The sequence below is a fragment of the Paramormyrops kingsleyae genome, chromosome 15 (genome assembly GCF_048594095.1).
Source record: "Paramormyrops kingsleyae isolate MSU_618 chromosome 15, PKINGS_0.4, whole genome shotgun sequence".
Lineage (NCBI taxonomy): Eukaryota > Metazoa > Chordata > Actinopteri > Osteoglossiformes > Mormyridae > Paramormyrops > Paramormyrops kingsleyae.
Genome location: NC_132811.1, coordinates 4,736,067 through 4,756,679, shown reverse-complemented (window position 1 = coordinate 4,756,679; position 20,613 = coordinate 4,736,067). Strand labels below are relative to the sequence as shown.

The following is a 20,613-nucleotide window of genomic DNA, read 5'->3' as shown; positions in this document are numbered from 1 at the left end:
CAAAGTGATAATTCTAAGGGGATCAGTGGAGTTACATAAAAACTTACTATTTAATTGATGTTTAATTTATGCGTCTTACATATCCTCAGGATTATGGATAATAAATAAAACAAATTTGTTCTCAATATAATGAACTGCAAAAAAAAATCTGTACAAGAAATTCACATTCTCAATTCTGTGCGCGTCTGCTGAGAACAAGTAAGAAACCGGAGAAATGGGGATTGAGTCATTCAATAAACGGCAGGTGGCCGTACACAAAGATATGTACAATATTTCAGTTAACAAATGATTGTGGCACTGATGTGACACTTACACTGTGATTTACCACCACTTACGCCACCCAGTCGATCTGCTTCCAACAAGAATCAATTTCCCTCGTCAATCTTCCCCGCTCCTCAGCGCTGTACTGGAGAGCTTAGCTAAGTGGGCACTCTCCACTCCGTCGGATCGCTTCTGCGCCTCGGGAGGCCGAGAGTAATGGATCCTCACACGTCAGAGTGTCTGCACTGGTGCACAGCGTGCATGTGCCCAGCAAATCAAAAGGCACGCAAAGTCAGTGCACGGTGTGTAGTCCTTCAGCCATTTCCGTGGGATCTCGGGGAAGACCTGGGGATTCCTTGCAGAAACGCTGGCTTCGAAGAACTGGGTAGATCACTACTTGTTTCCCCGTCTTTCTTCCACTTTCTTTTTAAGTTCCTCTGACAAAGCTATTCGAAAGAGCAGAGATTTAGAAATATTTCATCTGTTGATAACTTTCCTGAAACCAGAACCGTTTGATTAGATTGTAAGAAAAGATCCTGCCAAAACTATCAACCTCAGAATGTACCGTATCTTTAGGCTTTAACGTTCACTTTGTAAAGATGTTTGCTAGAGGTGGGTTTAGATGAGTGTCTAAAGTCACCTCCTTAGGATTCATCACCAAACGATATATTAGATCCCAGCACTCAACTGATATATCAAGCTCATCAACTGGATAGGAAATACCATCCCTGATTTTTGCAGGAGCAAGTAAATTCACTGAACAGTCAGTAAAATCAATGCACGCTTCTTATATTCAGCTGTTACTTACCGAGGGGCAAGTCTCCAGGTGAAGTGGCCATGGCAAAAGATGGTTTAGGAATGGCTTGCTTGTTGTGCATGCAAGTTTTCGCGGACATTGAGGGTACGGTCACATGGTGCTGGTCAGTTCCTAAAGATCAGGAAATGAAGCAGGTTGAAGGTGAACAAGGGACAAAAAACACTGTAAAGGAAAAGCCATGTAGTGGGAGAGAGGATGTGCTACATCCCTGAATCACTGCATCACAGGGAACAGGCGAGGCTGACTCACCACTGGACTGGTCCTCACTGCTGGAATTACTGGGAAGCGAGTCCTGAACTGGTGACACAAATTTCCTCACTGAAAAGTCAAGAAAAATTGGTCATTCCGACCCTGAATATAACTGATATCTAAACGTTGATTCGGCCAATGTCACTGAAAAGAAGCGAACACATCATGTAAATGACAAAAAATATTCTCAAAATATACAGTACAGACTGTCTATGCACCCTATACAGACTGTCTATACAGTGGATAAACAGAGCCCACCTGCCCCAGTGTCTGCTGAGGGAACACTAACCTACCACATGATGGTCTGATACACCAATGGGTACACCAGCGCGTACACCAGTTAGTACACCAATGGGTACACCAGCGCATACACCAGTTAGTACACCAATGGGTACACCAGCACATACACCAGTTAGTACACGAATGGGTACACCAGCGCATACACCAGTTAGTACACCAATGGGTACACCAGCGCATACACCAGTTAGTACACCAATGGGTACACCAGCGCATACACCAGTTAGTACACCAATGGGTATTTCAATATTGACTATTTCAATATTAGTCTAAATACTAGAACTCGTGGCCATAAGTGGAAATTAGCGGGAGAACATTTTAAAACAAATTTGAGGAAGCACTTCTTTACACAGCGTGTAGTCAGAGTATGGAATAGTCTTCCTGCTATTGTAGTGGAAGCTAAAACCATGGGTTCCTTTAAATCAGAGCTAGATAAGATTTTAACAACTCTGAGATATTAGCTAAGTTCTCCCCAAACGAGCTTGATGGGCCGAATGGCCTCCTCTCGTTTGTAAATTTCTTATGTTCTTATGGGTACACCAGCGCATACACCAGTTAGTACACCAATGGGTACACCAGTGCATACACCAGTTAGTACACCAATGGGTACACCAGCACATACACCAGTTAGTACACCAATGGGTACACCAGCGCCTGCACCAGTTAGTACACCAATGGGTACACCAGCTAGTACACCAGGTAGTAGCAATTGGTAGACCAGTACGTACACGTGTGGGTATACCAGTCAGTACACGTGTGGGTATACCAGTCAGTACACCAGTGGGTACACCAGTAGGTACAGCAGTTGGTACACCAGTGGGTACACCAGTCAGTACACTAGTAGGTACACCAGTAGGGTACACCAGTCAGTACAATAGTGGGTACACCAATTAGTACATACGTTGGTAGACCACTCATTATAACATTTATTACACCAATCAATACACAAATCAGTACACCAGTTGGTATGCCAGTGGGCAAAGTGGTCTGTATGTCCAGTGAGTACACCGGTGGTCACAGCGGTTTGCATATCCAGTGATTACACCAGTGTGCACAGTGGTTTGTATAACCAGTGAGTACACCCTTTACGTCAGCTGAACAGATCCCTCGTCTACCACTGCTAGACATCATGAGCATCTACAAGGATCTCTGTCTACTGTCACCTGCTAAAAGATAAATGACCACATGTCACTTGGTTGGAACAGCTCTGCAGCAGGTATTTCCCCTGAGCTGTTGATCACGATCTGATCAGCAGTCCTACCCGAGGCACAGACGTCTCATTTCCTCAAATCAGGGCAGGGTAGCTGGTACCTACCAAACCTTGGAAGGGGGATTGGGGCACGTGTGCCAGTGCTCGTGCTGTTGGATTTCGATGCCTTGACATTTACTGCATCACAAACACAGTAAGATCAGTGCTCAGTGTCATTCTGACCCTGAATATAACTGATATCTAATGCATTGAAGTTGATTTGACCAATGTCACTAAAAAGAAGAGAACACATCATGTAAATGACAAAAAATATTCTAAAAATATACAGCACAGACTGTCTATGCACCCTATACAGACTGTCTATACAGTGGATAAACAGAGCCCACCTGCCCCAGTGTCTGCTGAGGGAACACTAACCTACCACATGATGGTCTAATACATCAGTGGGTACACCAGTTAGTACACCAGTGGGTACACCAGTAGATACACCAGTGGGTACACCAGTGGGTACACTAATAGGTACACCATTCGGTACACTAGTCAGTACACCAGTACATATACTATTTGGTATGCCAGTTATTACTCTAATCAATGCATCATCAGTACACCAGTTTGTAAGGCAGATGGCACACCAGTGGGCACAGAAGCTGCATATCCAGTGGGTACATCACTAAATACACTAGTACGTACACCAATCAGTACACCAGTGGGCACAGCGGTTTGTATATCCAGTTAGTACACCAGTGTGCACAGTGGTTTGTATAACCAGTGAGTACACCAGTTGCTCTGCTGCTGATGAGAAAGCCCTGTGGTAAGTTACGTCAGCTGAACAGATCCCTCGTCTACCACTGCTAGACATCATGAGCATCTACAAGGATCTCTGTCTACTGTCACCTGCTAAAAGATAAATGACCACATGTCACTTGGTTGGAACAGCTCTGCAGCAGGTATTTCCCCAGAGCTGTTGATCACGATTTGATCAGCAGTCCTACCCGAGGCACAGACGTCTCATTTCCTCAAATCAGGGCAGGGTAGCTGGTACCTACCAAACCTTGGAAGGGGGATTGGGGCACGTGTGCCAGTGCTCGTGCTGTTGGATTTCGATGCCTTGACATTTACTGCATCACAAACACAGTAAGATCAGTGCTCAGTGTCATTCTGACCCTGAATATAACTGATATCTAATGCATTGAAGTTGATTCGACCAATGTCACTAAAAAGAAGAGAACACATCATGTAAATGACAAAAAATATTCTAAAAATATACAGCACAGACTGTCTATGCACCCTATACAGACTGTCTGTACAGTGGATAAACAGAGCCCACCTGCCCCAGTGTCTGCTGAGGGAACACTAACCTACCACATGATGGTCTAATACACCAGTAGATACATCAGTGGGTACACTAATAGGTACACCATTCGGTACACTAGTCAGTACACCAGTATTATTACTCTAATCAATGCATCATCAGTACACCAGTTTGTAAGGCAGATGGCACACCAGTGGGCACAGAAGCTGCATATCCAGTGGGTACATCACTAAATACACTAGTACGTACACCAATCAGTACACCAGTGGGCACAGCGGTTTGTATATCCAGTTAGTACACCAGTGTGCACAGTGGTTTGTATAACCAGTGAGTACACCAGTTGCTCTGCTGCTGATGAGAAAGCCCCGTGGTAAGTTACGTCAGCTGAACAGATCGCTCGTCTACCACTGCTAGACATCATGAGCTTCTACAAGGATCTCTGTCTACTGTCACCTGCTAAAAGATAAATGACCACATGTCACTTGGTTGGAACAGCTCTGCAGCAGGTATTTCCCCTGAGCTGTTGATCACGATCTGATCAGCAGTCCTACCCGAGACACAGACGGCGCATCTCCTCAAATCAGGACATGGTGGCTGGTACCTACCAAACTTTGGAAGGGGCATTGGGGCACGTTTGCCAGAACCCGTGTGGATGGATGTCGATTCCTTGGCATTCACTGCATCAGAAACACAGTAAGATCAGTGCTCAGTGTCAGCCGACGTTTGAGCAGACAAAAGGACGCTTTGAGTCACTGTGCTGGTCAGGACATCGAGCCCCTGTTTATTCAGTGATATATGGTATCACTCCTGAACCTGAGTGGATTAATTACCTTAAGCTTGAACATCAGGTCGGTGGATTCAGTAGGATAAGGGAGTCTGTGACATGGTCCCAAATGGAGAGTTGTGTGCATGTGTTTGGGAGAGTGCCAGAGGTGGATAGTTCCGGTCCAGAAAGTAAAAATTCAGACCAAGATTTTGTTTCAACTGATGAGTTGAGCATGAAGAGTCACAGTCAGTACTCAGCTGGTTGGTTGAAACAAAATCTTGGTCTGAATTTTTACTTTCTGGACCTGAACTATCCACCTCTGGAGAGTGCTGGTTTAACTTGCTGTATTTCCATGCTGTTTTTAAGGTGCATTACTGGCATTTCATATTCACAGTTTGGGTTTGGTCAACCCTACTTTGCAGAGACTCACTAACACGGTCAGAGGCCCCTGGGCTGTTTTCTACATTGTGGTTATTACTGAGTGGGGGGGGGGGGACCTCTAATCTCCTGAGATGAGGTGTGCGGGCTGACTGGAACCTACCCGTCTTAGATGGGCCCACTGAGGCACAAGCTGGATGGCGGGATTCCTGCATCTCGTTGCTGCCTGCGTCACAAAACACACTAACATCAGCACTGACTGGTGTCAGTTAAGAGGGTCATGCCACGCCGTGCTGCTGACTGGAGTGGATAAAAGTCTGTGTCCAAACGTAAGGTTGGGTAAAAGTGGGTCAACCATACAGAATGAAAGGGGCTGAGAAGAGGGGGTGAGGAGGATGATATTCACCATCATTGCAGCGCCTGCTGAAAGACTTTGCATCCGGGCTTACCGTTGGTTTTTGGTTGCCTGCAGGGCAAACACAGGACACCTCACTCAACACTCCTTAAAACATCTCCCAAATAAATAAACCCAAACACGCATGAAGGCTCCCCCCCCCCCCCCCTTCTGAGTACCTAGCCACACACGTTTGTGGCATAAACTAAAGTACTCATTCGTACTTTTATGGTTCAGTCATCTGTTTCATTCTTAATCCATGCTGATGATAGCTGGAAACAGACGGTCCTGTTTCAGGAGGTAACTGACTGACTGGGAAGAGCTACCTGAGGGAGGGGTTTTCAGACTGGGACTTCCTGTAATGGGCTGCAGTTTCTTCTCTCCATTCTCATCATTCTGCTGAACTAAAGCTAGGGGGGACAGGGGAGGCAAGGAATCAACGAGATCGGTTTGCAAGCAGCCACTACTTAATGGTAGCCCTGCACTTTAGATTAAAACTTAAGTATCAGCATCGGACAACAGTAAATATTAAACACCCACACGGACAAATTGGACAGGCTTGTATATGTGTTTGCAACATCAAATAGTGGGATGTTTACACAGGCTGATAAGGCAAAGGAGTTTTTCTGCAGGGTTTGCCCACCACTACAAATAAACATGCGTGCTTCAAGACGAGCTGCTCACTGATGTTGTCATTATATATATTATCGAGGATGAAGGGCTGTAGGACTCCAGAGGTTTTCTCCTCGAGGCATTTGATTACTTCATAGAGGCTGGCACAGGGAATCTAAGGCACACAAGGAAACAGGAGGGTCAGATGTGTAGGATCCGGGGGAGGGCAAATATTTATTTTTGGTTAAGTGGCACTTTGAACCCCTAGTTGCAGCATACGGTTAAAATGCAGGACATTTCTAATGTCGGCTAGGTCTAAATCCTAGGACCTAGCCCAGTAGAACCTAAAGGAAAGTTATTTCAGAGGAAGTAAGTTATGAAAGTGCTGCAGTGAGCAGACAGTGAGGAAGCATCCTGGAGGGTCATGTGACGATTACATGGTGAAGGGGAGGGGCTAGGCCTCTATTCTTTAATTCAGTGTTTCCCAACCCCGTCCCTGGAGACCCACGTTTTTGCTCCCTCCCAGCTCGCTGCCAGACGGTCCGGGCTGGGATATCCTGCTTTAAGGCCTTCGCCATGTGTATGCAAACAAAAAACAACGGATGTTTGGGTGTAATACATTTTTCCAGTGAGGTCAACTAAATAACTTGAGGAAGTCAATAGCGGATAGGTGGCCAAATGTTTGAAATTAAATTACCTATTCTGAGGCTGCTCAGTTTTCTCTTTCAAAGTGTACACCTTAAAACTATAGTAGCAATATCTTTCCTCCCAGTGGTCATATCTGAACTGTGTCATTTAAGTGGTTGATATTAGAATAAAAGCCCTTCTTATCGGAGCGCCTCCTTCTGACAGTAAATTGCCACGCCTTTCAGGACCCCTTCTATACTCAAGTCCGGTAGCATTGCCTTTGCCGATTTCCACTCTGTTGCCCCTCGGACAGCTACGGAATGTAGGAAAATAGCCAGCGACTGGTAGAAATATCACTTTCTTCTCAGGTATCACTCAGTGCAGCTCCCTGAGTGACACCATTCCAGCCAAACTTCGTTTTACCTTTTGAATATTGTGTCACTTATACCACTTAGGTAGAAATTAATATAACAACAGTAAATGGAGGAAGAATCGCAATTCTGCAATAAATACATGAGTCTGAGAGAGAGAGAGAGAGCAGCATGCTGCTGTACTCACTGGGGTCTCCAGATTAATCACAAATCCTCCTTCCGGCCTCCGAATGACACGGTAATGGTGGAACACTGACCTGATGGGAGATAATCATAATAAAGACTGTTGCTAATGCGGTAAATTCTGATTGTGTTCACTGTCTCAAGACACAGAGCCACGGAGGGAGGAGGGGGCAAACAGGCCGCCATAAAGAACATTCCGGAAAGGCTCTCCTTACCCATTCAGGTCCTGGCGGGTGGTGACGGCCATGGAGCCGTCCTTGCTTGGTCTCAGCAGCATGTTCCCACAATCCGGATACTTTTCCAGAAGACTCATGGCCTCCCTCCGAGAGACTTCATGAAAACACCTGTATTACCCAAACACCCCCCCCCCCCATAGAAAATCAGTCACATGACCGGACATGGAAGAGCTCGTTGGATACTCTCCTGAATTGTCCAGACAGTGGTGGGAAGGAATGTGCGACACTCACGGTGGCATGTCTGCCACTAGAGAAAGGTAGAGGTTCTCTTGGACAGCAGCTGAAAGCTGTCTCTCCCGTTCTTTTTCGACCACCTCCTGCAACATGTGCACTTGGCCTGGAAGCAGATTCAGGGTGCTGGGAAGAGAGAGCTGAGACAGAACGAGGGGAAGTGAATCGTTATGGCCATCTGGAAACTTCCTTATTGTACATATGATTCAGTTACTGCTGCTGGTAGGATGTGCTAATCATTCACTGGAACAACACCGCGATGTATGACTTAAACATAAAGACTGCAACCTGTTTCCATGGCGATGTCCGATTGCATTACTGACCTCTGCAACAGCATGGATGAAGCCCTTCCAGAGTTCACGATTTTCTAGTGTGGGAACCTAGAGACGGGAGGAGCATGTGGGTCCAGCACAAGTAAAATGTGTAGCTATAGGTTGGGTGACCTGATAATCCTTGTCGGGGGGGGGAGACACTATGGGCTACTTTAAAAATTAAAGGTTTCTTTGCTTGGGGGGGGGGGGAGACACTATGGGCTACTTTAAAAATTAAAGGCTTCTTTGCTTGGCTAAATAGTTCAGTTCGTCTTGTGCTTTGACTGGTTTGTTTCCTTGATCAGAAGATTAATTTGGCTGTTTCACATTAACATTAGTGACACAGGCATGATTATAGGAGACTGACCAATCAGCACACAGCAAGAACTCAGTGCTAAAGTGAAATCCTGTCGTAGCTCAACGTGTCTTCTCTAACATGGATTATCTGGTCACCCTACTATGGTAATGATTATGTCTTAACACAGGTTTAAGTAACAAATGTTGGGCCTTATAATTTTTCAGTTTAAAAACACTGTGCTGTGTATTTGCCCAAAAAGACCAGTATTTGAAGAGTTCCTTGTTTTTGCTTACAATGAAAAAAATATAAGATCAGGTTTATATTGTAAATAAGTAATTAAAAAAATAGTATACACTGTACAATCCACAGCATGTAACATTAGACTACTGCTGGTATACTGAAGTACACAAAGATATAATTCAAAAACTATCAATGCAAGGTGACACCATTTCTCAATTTCTCTTGGTCTATAAACAGGTCAAAACTGAGATAAAAATACATAAACCGTACGTCTCACTTAGATATAAACATAAAACTAGCGCTAAAACCAGAAATGAACCTGAAAATTACCCAACTCTGGCAAACTACCTCCCAGATGTAGAAACTGCTATAACCGTACTTCTGAGACTTCTTCTTTCCGATTTACTTTGATCAGTTTCCTCAAAGAATCCTACCGCCATTATCACGTTATAAATGACAGAGAACCGCATTATAAAACTCCAGCTCAGCAATTACAGTACTCCTACATCTTTGAAAATCTCCTCTCCTCTCCCGAACCACGTTTGCATTGACGTGCATGGCCTTTGGAAGTACATAAACCAGAACAGTTCGGAAGGGAGAGGCTGATGGATCTGTTGCCGCTTGGTATCACTGATTTTGGGCCCGGCTGAGCTGGGAGTCGCATGTCGCTGTTTGCCGGTGGGTGGGGCAGACTCACGGTGATTTTGAACTCCCCTTCCTTGGTGCGCAGTTGGAATCGAGCTGCTTCTAGGTTTCGGTCCCGGCTGTTGTCATCCAGCAGGGAGACAAATCCGTCAAGGTCGATCCTGTCCACATACTGCATGAGGGGACAAGACACAGCCAGCATCATCACGCCGTTGACATCATGCCGTCCGTGGTCCAGCCGCCATTCCTCACTGCACTTTACACTCACCTCCGCTTCCTTGATGGTGTTGTAGAAAAACAGGGTGTTCCCACACAGGGATGCCCAGAGGCGCTGGGACACCTGGACAAGAAATTAAAGATAAACTATTTGTGACATGAACAGAGGATTTGAAAAGTGACGCACGGGAGCAGAGTTTTGTCGAGGAACAAAAACTGAATCAGCATCAGTCTTTGCAACACCAAGAATGTGTAAGCAGGACCGGAAACACGCATAGGGGGAAACAGATCACCAAGAAAAACTGGCTAGTTCAGTCTGTTACACAACTGGATTAATATTTTGCTCCATCTATGTCAGACAGCCCAGAAGCTTTGGAAGACCCCTGCAAACGTCATGGAGTGAACTAACCCTATTTCTCATGAATAATATGGTGTAAGAAATAGATTCATACTTAATTCCTCAAGTTTCCATTAGTATGATATTCAGTTTAAGTTGAATAATATTGCAAGTATGTCAGTTGGATTGGATTCATTATATTGTTTTTTTCTTTTACTAACCTGAAAAATAACATGTAAATACTGCCTGCTAACTCACATTTAAATTGAAAAAAGATGGAAGTAAAATCTATTCTTTGTGACGGTTCGCCCAAGTCCATCGAAAACTGACAATAGGCAGTTTTGCGAGATCACTTCCTGGGAGGGGAAGGGCATTCCACTCTGGCACCGTATCCTTATCGTCTCTGAGAAATTTACTGCCGTTATTCATTAACCGAACAGGGCACCAGACAGGGACAAATGCCACGCAACAGGGCAAGATCTGGGACATTACAGTAACACAGATGTTCATTTACAAGATGCATATATGCAGTTTGAAAAGCAAAAGTTAAAAAGATGTTAAAAAGATATGATGGAACAACCCTTACAGTAGTGTATGACAAGTGCAAATGCTTTAGCAATTTATTTATGCAACATATTTATTTTTTTCCTGTGGTCTTATCCTACACGCCTGACAAAATAGCAATTCAGAATTTAAGTTTCACTATAACAGTAACTGACACTTACTGTATGTTTGTATAACATACTACTTCAGGGAACAAAATACATTTCTGAAACGTCTTATCTTAATTGTAGCTTCTTCCACAAGAATATTTCCCTATCATGTGACAGATTAAGTTGCATGTGATTTCTTGGTGAAATCATTATTACTGTCTAACTGGTTTCATCCAGTGATAACACAAACAGCAACCAAAGTTCATTTCAGTCGTTCCTAGAATGTCAACAGCTAACCTGAGTGGAATGTAACCACCTTTATGAAGCTTCCTTACCGATCAGAAAGATTTAGAGCACGCGTGTGGTGTCCTGGCAGTCGGATTCCTGAACACACTCTGATTTCTCTATCTTTGCCACCAGCACCCTCACATTTTATCCAGTCAGGGTACTAGCGACCTACAGCCACTACTACTAAGTTCAATTTTCTACCTTCAGAACTACAATGCTTTAAGATATTGTGTTACCATCCATTGCGATATCATATGCTGAGCAGTTTTTGGTAATGTATCCAAAACTTTAATAATGGAGGGTCATACAAAATTAAGCAAGCTAGAAGGGTCCCCGCCCCGCCCCTTTGTTACGTTTTCTTTCTGCGCTAAATTGCTGAAGTGTGTCCATTCCGATGGCAGCTATAGCTGACGTTAAAACTAACGACGCAATCGCTCACCCAGCACACGACGTGACGTCAGAAAGCAACGGAGCTGACTGCATGGGGGCTCCCAGAATTCAGAAGTATATGTAACGTAAAGAAAACGTCACAGTGAGTGCAATATTAAAAATATAGAAAAATAAAAAGAGGGGTGGTTACGGGGGTGGTCTGCTTGCTTAATCCCCTATGACGTTGTATCCATGTGCTTTGCCCAAATGCAGATGTGGTTATTAATTAGATTATAGGCCAGCATTAGCGTGTTATAGAGTTTAGGTGACCAGGAAATTCATTACAACGTGTGTATGGAAATTCCCGAGGATGACGAAAAACGATTTGATGGAGTTTACGTTTGACTAAACACAATAAATATGTTTTTTAAATTATTATTATTTTTACAGATTATGACAATTGTAAATAAATTGTTTACACGATGTAGCTGTCAGTCCAGCGACCCATTTAAGTTATAAGTAGATAATGGATATTTTTAAATGCTAAATGTAAGTAGCCTATATGTTAAATGTAAGAAATAAATAATAGGAACTTGATTGGTTGATTTGTCCTCATTGGAATTAGATCAGTTTTGACTGCTAGTGACCAACACACACTTTTAGAATCACAAATTTAAAAGGCATTAGTTAAATAAAGGTATCAGTGCGCAGTACAATTCACAAGATTCGATATAAAATCATGATATATAAAATATATTTCAAATACTATATAAAACAAATGACTAAAACATATACCTTTTCTTTAGCTGACCTCTTTTCAAGATAACCTTCGTAGTAGCAATGCGGTATCTGTTGACTTTGTTGCTGTTTGGATTGTGGATTTGCCATCGGAATCCCAGGTTAAGATAAGGCAAAGTGCTCCCGAAAACACGTCCCACGTTCCTTGATTATCGGAAGGCGGCGAAAAATAAATTATTCTTCATTGCGTTTTGACAATAAATCCTCCAAGAGATAGATTACACTCCCCAAACAAAACGCATGAACTATTCGGAAAGTACGCCTGAACTAACAAATCTAGGCAATCCTTACTTATGCCACCAAACTATCCCAAACAATCGCATTTAGACGATTCTAGCCTCACATTACTCTGCTCTGATCCAGATGTCAATATAGCCGACGAAACCATGAACCACAAACAAGTCAGTGTATTTACTGACAGCCCGTCAGTCCCAGCAGGCGTTTCGGAAAATCACGCCTACAAATGACCCCCCTGGCCGGGAAACACCTTTCACAAAATACATCGACCTCCGAAAGCGATCTACAGCACGACTGAACAAATATTTTAAATGTGTACGTAATTTGCTTAAAAGTGTAATTAAGCAAATTATACAAATACATACTGACTGTATACTAATTATACACTACTTACCATACTAACCAATTTCTTCTGTTGTTCACGGGGAAAAGTATAGGGTATTATAAGACTAGATTATAAAATTAGATTAGATAGAACTTAATTGATCCCCGTGGGGTGCATTTCTTTATGCAATAGCACAGGAATATAAATAACTACAGCAAATATTAAGATATAAAGATCATTACTTTGTGATCAGACGTACGGGGTTGTATGTCAGCACACATTTATTTCACACCTGTTAATTGCGGTGCATGTACACGAGGAATGGACCACCGTGATTAGCGAATAGACGGTGGGCGGCACGTGGTTTCGGTGAGCCGCGGAGAGACGCGGAGAACCGGCGTCGCTTCGCGAGATAAGACAGAAATGGCAGAGATGGCAATCTGTCGCCCTCCCCCGACTATAATGGGTCGCAACTGGAGCACAATGCTGCGTGCAGTCGCCAGATGGAGATGGGAGTAAGAGGAATCCGACGGACAGACAAGGGGGCGGGTAAGGCAGGGGGTGTCTGAGCTTTGGGGAAACATACTGATAGGACGAAACAGATGCGGACCGATGGGGTATGTATCTCCTCTGACATGTGCGCTTAGTTCATTGTGGCCATAACGTTGCAAATTCCACAGTATTGCAATGTACATTCTCACGCCACTAACTGAAATGCTAGACGTTTAAGCATTTATTTCCCTGCGCCACCAAGCTATGATAGCCGCGCCAGCTGTAAAGGCTAAATCTGCTAAGTGGCTAATTCGGGAAGCGCCGATCGCTCGACCGCCACTGTCTGCCCGCCGGAAACCGGAGAGATTATAAACTAAAGATGGTGAAGGAGCACTGCAATTTAGTAATCAGTGTTTATACTTATGATCTGCGAGTAAGTTCGCTGTTTGGATTTCATAAAATCACATTGAAAGTTTCGAGTGGGAAAAAATAATTATTATCAGTGAAGTGCAGAGTGACAAGGACGGGAGTGAGGGAGAAAGGGGAGGGGAATTGACATTAAAGCAACACAACAAGGAAACTAGACTGCAGATAGACGCCTTCATTTTATGTTTTTGAATAATAGCTAGCAAGCTAACTGTCTGGGCTGGAAACTCCAACTCCGTGCGGCGCTCGCAGCTGATCGCCGAAAAGCCGCCCTGCCGGACCGGAACCGCACCGAACCACGGAGGTTTACGGCGAAATGGGTGAGGATTACACGATGTTTTAATTTTAATAAGTGTAAAATTAATCATTAGCAGGCCTCGTGCTGCGGACAGAAAAAAATGAAGATTGCCTGTCAGCAAATCAGTCGAGTTTCCTATACACACAATAATAATTTTAACAATTTTGAAATTTTTGAATTTTATGCGGTACTTAAATTAAGGTAGACAACCCCCTTGTGTTTAGTGTCGATCTCCCACACTTAGGTTATGAAATGTTGGTGCTGTACAGGTTACATTTAACAATGGTAGATTGCGCCACTAACACAAAAGTGCGTCTAAATTTTACGAATGTTTACAATTCAGTTCCTGCGGACTTCTATGTGTAAATAGTGGATACACCATCCATCCATCCATTCATTTTCTGAAACCGCTTATCTTATTCAGGTTCGCGGGGGGAGGGGGCGGGGGTCCGGAGCCTATCCCGGAGGCTACCGGCGAAAGGCAGGGAATAACCCAGGATGGGGCGCCAACCCATCGCTGATAGTGGGGATACACATGTGAAAATTGAAATTGCTTATAACAGAGTTGTTTTCCAGTTAATACAAAATTAAAATGAATTAAGAAAATATGTTGTATTTTATTTGCTTTATATACAAAAATAAGCGCATCAACATAGAAAGCCAGTTACAAATAACAAAATTTAATTTTTAATGTACTCCATCGTAATTTTTTTCTGTGATGTGGGTTTGGATGTTTTGGTGTGTGTTCTAGGTTCAGAGCCACCTTCATCCCCACCAGTGGTGGAGGAGGGAGGTGAGGATGAAGAAGAAGAGCTGAGTGGGGCAGAGGAGGTGGACTCGAGGGTGGCCCCGGGTCGTGGATCCCTGCTGACGCGGCGAGGTATCACCCTGCGCGTGCTGCTGAAAGACGGCCTGGTAGAACCTGGGGACGGTGTGCTGTCCATACACTACCTGGTAACGCTGTGGTCCTCCTCTTCCATGCTGACGTTTCCATCGCTGTCTGTCCTGTGGCCTCATCCCTCAGTGTCCGCCTGGGAGACACCATAAGCTTGTTGCTTACCCACTCCCCTCCCCTCCACTCCCCTCCCTCATGCTTCCACCATACCTAGAGCTTTTTAAAAAGTGTATTTTCCCTTAAATGAGTGCATTCATCCCAATCTCATCCATCGTAACGCTTCTCTTTAATAAAATGCTATGCGACACAGTAACTAAGATTTATTAATTCAGTTAGCATTTGTTGTTATAAAAACCAGTATTAAACACCTCACACTTTACCCTTCTCTTCAGTATTACACAGCTTCTCAATTCGGGATAATTACACTAGTGGCCAAAGTTGTGGAAACACTTCCAATTTTATAGATTGCAGAACTTTATTCGAGTTACCTATTTAATCATCCAATGTATGACATTTGTAAACATGCTTTGTGGCAGTATTTGTGCAGTAATTTTTAAAGAGGAATGCCAAAAATGCTAGGTGTTTCCACAATTTTGGCCACTGGTGCAGTTTAAGGTTGCTTCCGAGTTGCTGTTGCGGACCCCGTAAAACGGAGCACGCATTCCAGGAGAGGAATGCAGGGAGCAGGCAGTCCGTCCCAGCTGACTCACAAAGGAGCTTCGTCTTTTATGTGATAGGTTTGAGTTTGAGCTGTGTGAGTGACTCTCCAGTGAGGATAACCTTCAGGGTGCAGTAGTCTGACCTGTAAGGCTGAAAGACAGCGGCCTCCTGGATTTTGGAGAATCACCTGTGCCACTTTGCGGGCAACTGGGCGACCATCAGAATTTCAAATTCCCTGCATAAAAGGAAGAGCGTCCGCTTTGCTTTCTTGTATTTTGACTCAATTTCTGTTCACGTCTCATTTTTTTCAGGGAAAGAAGTTTGTGGGGGATCTGCTCTGCGACGGAAAGATCCGCTGGGTGGAAACGGGACAGATCTTCAACTCGCCCAGTGCCTGGGCCACGCACTGCAAACGGCTGGTCAACCCCGCCAAGAAGTCGGGCTGCGGCTGGGCATCCGTGCGCTACAGAGGCCAGAAGCTGGTGCAGTACAAGACAAGCTGGCTGCACAAGTATCAACCCAGTGGAGAGGTGGTGAGAGATGGAGCACGGGCTGGATGGGGGAGGATAAAGAACGGGGGATCCTCCTGCAACGACACTGCAATATGTAACTGCAGCACTGCAGGTTAAATAGGGGAATGGAGCAGAGAATGCGCTGGGCCAGAATGACGCCGTTGGGATAATCACTCTGTGTTATCGTCTAACTTCTTGTTTCATTTTTCTTTCAGAGTCTGGCCAGTGAAGGCGATGATGAAGAGATGGGAGAAGAGGAAGAGGAAGATGGCAAGACATCGGAGCAGGTGGAGGAGAAGAACCGAAAGGGCAAGCTGGACCAGCAGGGTGAGGAGGGAGCTGCTGTGTTCCCTGCAACCTCCCTGGCAAAGAGACGTTTACTGCTAAATAATCGGCGTGTTAAAGTCAGAATAGTTTCATCTCCTCGTCATTTTTGCTCACATTTCTCCTGAAGTGGCATGGCGGCTCTGAGTGTAGCATCCCATCTCCACGCGTGGATGTTCGGTCTGTCTGCTTGCGTGTGGATTTTGCATATTCCCAACTGATCGTTGCTAAGTAGCACTGTCTGCTACGTGCGCGGCTTGAGTCTCGAGCTGCGAGAGCCGTGGTGACCCTCCAACCAGGCTGACGTTACTGTGTTGAGCAGGTATCTTCCCACAGTCCAGAAACACGCGGTTAGCTGAACAGGCATTTCTAAATCGCCCATAGTGTGTGACTGTGTGTGTCTCTACAGAAGGATTGTTTCTTTGTGGAATCGATGTGTCTGACCTGTGTGCTTTATTCCAGAGATCAGTCTATTACAGCGCAGGGGGGATAGAGAGAGGCTGCCAGTTCGATACTGCACACTGGGAACTCGGGACTCTGCAAGGTCAGTGAGCTGGGATTTATGCTGTCAATTTACAGCCATCAGCAGAGGGATTTTTCACTTATGATTCGGGGGGTTTTTGAGAAACTTTGTCCCAATATATTTTCAGTTTGTGGATTCCAAACCTATCTGTGTAGTAACTGCAGATGTTTTATCCATTTCTCAGGGACCCTCACACTCTGGTTGAACTCTCTGCATTCTCTGCCATCAACCGGTTCCAACCCTTTAACGTTGCCGTGTCGAGCAACGTGCTGCTGCTGATGGTGAGACGGCCATCGCGCTGTGGGGGGTGGATGGGTAGCCTGGGGCTGAAAGGAAACGGAGTGATGTGGGACTTTACTTTGCCCCCCAGGACTTCCACTGTCACCTGACCACTAGCGAGGTGGTGGGCTACCTCGGAGGGCGCTGGGACACCAACACACAGCGTGAGTCTTCCAGTGCTGAGCCCCCCCCCCCCCCCAAACCTGAAGAGGAAGCTGTATGCTGACATAAATGCTCACGTTCGGTTATTAGCAACCTTGTTAATGTTTGACTTAGTAGCAGCTGGTGGCTAAAAAATTGAGGAGGTAGGATAAAATAAGATAATACAGTAACACTTTACTTAAAGTACTTATAACACATTATACCTTCATAATGCATTATAATGCATTCATAAAGCATTATAAGCATGCCTATAAATATCTATAAAAATGCCCATTATAGCCATGTGTATTATGCATTATGAATGCTCTATAAATACCTTTATAATGCATTGTAGTGACTTATACTGACATTATAATGCATTATGAAGGTATCTATAATGCATTATAACTGCTTTAAGTGTTACTGATAATACATTTTAGAATATTACAATAGTAATAATTACAAAAAGTGGTGATTTTACACATTTCGTAATTTAATCTCAAAAGTAGAGGAGTTACTACCCCCTCTAACTCAATGTACTGGCCGTCTCTGCTTTGCTCCCCACTGCTTCTGCCCTAATAAGGCATCTTCTCCCTTAGTGTTGACAGTCCTTAGGGCATTTCCATGTCGCACCCGGCTGGCAGACCGAGATTCTGCACCTGCCGTTGAAGAAGAGGTATGGAGACGCACGTCCAACCTGCACACTAACTCGGACGGTGTTTTACTGGCAGATGGAAAGTATAATAAATCATTCATTAAAGCCTAAGGCCGTCCATTAGGGCTATAGCAACACATGGATTCTTACTGGGCGGCTGTGTAGCTCAGAGGCGTTCGGAGGTCTGTGAATCCATGTGGTCGGCCGTTCGGCACTTGAACAAGGTCCTTAGACCCAAATTTTCTTCACTAGTATGTCGCTTTGGACAGAAGTGTCTAATAGATAAACATTGCAATATACATAATATAAAAATGCTATGAAATATTATTTTTAGATAATACATGTAATATATATCTAATGCAAAATAAATATTGATACATCATGAATCTGTAGGTGACAAGGAGACTCATATTTGCATAGAAAAACAACACGAACAACTAACGGTCTAGATGATTATCTGTAAAGCAGTTTTAATTTAGGGACAGCTTTTCTTAAATTCCCCTTCCAAAGGCTTACTGTATGCCCTATAACAGTGTTTCCTAATACGGTCCTCGGGGACCCGCAGACGGTCTGTGTTTTGTTCTCTTTCACAAAAATGTGGACTGTCTGCATGTTCCCGAGGACCGCACTGGGAAACGCTGCTCTATACCCTTATCTGAATCTGTCAGACACTGTCAGACTCCCTTACTGTGTTTCCCGCCTTTTGTATGATAACTTGCCTGTAAGTCACATGTGACCCCCCCCCCCCCGTGACATTTCAGATCTGCCAGAACCTGTTTATGCGGGGGCTGTCGCTGGTGGGCTGGTACCACAGCCACCCGCGGGGCCCGGCCCTGCCATCGCTGCAGGACATCGACTCCCAGATGGACCATCAGCTTCGCCTGCAGGGCAGCAACAACGGCTTCCAGCCCTGCCTTGGGGTCATCTGTGGTCAGTGTGGAATCGGGCACTGGGCCCAGTAACTAATGTAACTGGATCGTGCGGCGTGAGGCCGACCCAGTGTCACTGTGATGTCATTTTCCTTCATGTGTTATGTCATAGCTGTAGCATTTACAGGAAAAAAAAACCTTTACTAATGTTTCCCAACGGTATTTTGAGAGAATACAGCCTTTGGAGGGTCTATTTTAATATTTGAGCGTCTCGTCTTTATTTGCAGGTCCATATTACCATGGCAACCAGGGTGTAGCATCCACCATAACGCCTTTTTGGGTGGTGCCTCCACCGGAGGTGCAGTAGATCAGTCTTACACTTGCTCAACGCACTTATGCAGAAGCGGCAGAATCTCAGTCATACCTCCTGTCTCCTTCCTTCCTCCAGCAACGACCCAACGACTACGGCATACCTGTTGCGGTCGAGGTGACCTACGTTCAAGACAACTTCCTGACCAGCGACGTTTTAAACGAGATGGTACTCTATTGCTCTTAATGTGCCTGTGTCACCTCTGTCCCCGTGGTGCCGTTTTCAGATGAACCGCCGAGCTGCGTGGCTCGGTCCTGCATGGACGCCAACTCTGTAATGCAGTGGGTACTGATAGTGTCACTCTGCTACCAGATGCTGCTGGTGGAGTTTTACAGAGGAGCCCCTGATCTCGTGCAGTTCATTCAGATGTGGAGCCCGGATATAACAATGCTGGACAAAATAAAGGTATGGTTTTTAATACTCATAACAATACTACTCAGAAGAGCACTGCTCATAGTACTCATAACAATACTACTCAGAAGAGCACTGCTCATAGTACTCATAACAATACTACTCAGAAGAGCACTGCTCATAGTACTCATAACAATACTACTCAGAAGAGCACTGCTCATAGTACTCATAACAATAATAAAATCCTCCTTCCGGCCCCCATGAGACTACATTGACTAAAATGTTTCTTTGAACTGCATCTCCCCATCACAGGGCTCCCTGAGCGGCCATGCTCCTAAGGACCAGGCCTACTCCCAGATCCTGGAGCACGTCTACAACCAGCTGAGCAGCAGTCAGTAAAGAGGAGGATGAATGCTGTCACAGGATGGCCTCAGCCCTAGGGCCTCCACCCCCCCCCCCCCCCCCGTAGTCCCATTCTCTCCTGACCAAGCTCTGTGTAAGGGAGAGCCCATCTCCTTGGTGCTTCATCTTCAGTGTAGCCTCAGTGTCCAGGTATCGCTGGCCTGGCCACACCTCCCGGGGGGGCCGTGTAGGATACTGAGCCTGGTCCTCCTAACGCCTTTATTACTGTGAGATCTTTGCCACTGACGCGTTCGTGCAGTACGTAACCTGTGTCTTTGTGTCACTCCTACGGTGGTGTCGAAACGCTGGAGAAATTCGGGAAACTGCAATGGAAATGGACACGAGGAACGCTCCTCATATTCTTACCGGTATTTGTGAGTCCTGTAGAATGAATGTGACGTCTGCATATTAAGTGGGAATATTGCCTTTAACCTGCTGGAAACCTTAAATACACACACTGGACCTTCTAACCCTGCCTGTCTCGTTTGTTTCTGCTGCTGGACATGGGCCAGGGCATCCAGCCATCGCACACTCACTCCCGTGAACATCTCAGCACCTGTGTAGCTATCTAACCACTGAAACAGAAGCCAGAGTTGTGGTAAACATCTACATCAGGTGGAGATATGGAGGTGGACCAGGTCAGGGGGGCGGCACCGTGGTGTAGTGGATAGGCACATCGATTCCTCTAGGACATTGTTTCTCAACCCAGTCCTCAGCGAACCCCAGCCAGTCCACGTTTTTGCTCCCTCCCAGCG

At 45.0% G+C, this 20,613-nt stretch overlaps 2 protein-coding genes across 5 annotated transcripts; one reads left to right on the top strand and one right to left on the bottom strand.

Moving 5' to 3' along the window:
• Window positions 1-43: 43 nt before the first annotated feature.
• LOC111860405 (signal-transducing adaptor protein 1) lies at window positions 44-11,386 on the bottom strand (the record flags this gene model as incomplete). The annotated part of the gene is made up of 15 exons (XM_023844122.2): window positions 44-707; window positions 1,070-1,189; window positions 1,328-1,396; window positions 4,752-4,823; window positions 5,454-5,516; window positions 5,697-5,756; window positions 6,011-6,094; window positions 6,369-6,471; window positions 7,482-7,551; window positions 7,693-7,821; window positions 7,945-8,084; window positions 8,268-8,324; window positions 9,491-9,610; window positions 9,707-9,778; window positions 11,372-11,386. Coding segments are annotated over 15 exons (1,227 nt in total), but the record flags the coding sequence as incomplete, so codon positions are not given.
• A 1,657-nt stretch (window positions 11,387-13,043) lies between these two features.
• Window positions 13,044-20,328, top strand: mpnd (MPN domain containing). 4 transcript variants are annotated; one of them, XM_072699461.1, is made up of 14 exons: window positions 13,044-13,176; window positions 13,779-13,899; window positions 14,629-14,831; window positions 15,744-15,965; window positions 16,160-16,271; window positions 16,731-16,812; window positions 16,976-17,072; window positions 17,162-17,234; window positions 17,811-17,887; window positions 18,628-18,796; window positions 19,023-19,093; window positions 19,184-19,273; window positions 19,418-19,510; window positions 19,769-20,328. In XM_072699461.1, the coding sequence occupies exons 2-14, from the start codon at window positions 13,896-13,898 to the stop codon at window positions 19,853-19,855; spliced, it is 1,380 nt and encodes a 459-aa protein (XP_072555562.1). In that variant the 5' UTR covers window positions 13,044-13,176; window positions 13,779-13,895; the 3' UTR covers window positions 19,856-20,328. The 4 variants fall into 4 exon arrangements, with proteins under 4 accessions (XP_072555562.1, XP_072555560.1, XP_072555559.1 ...); XM_072699459.1 differs by having other exon boundaries at window positions 13,056-13,210; XM_072699458.1 differs by having other exon boundaries at window positions 13,176-13,278.
• The last annotated feature ends 285 nt before the right edge of the window (window positions 20,329-20,613 follow it).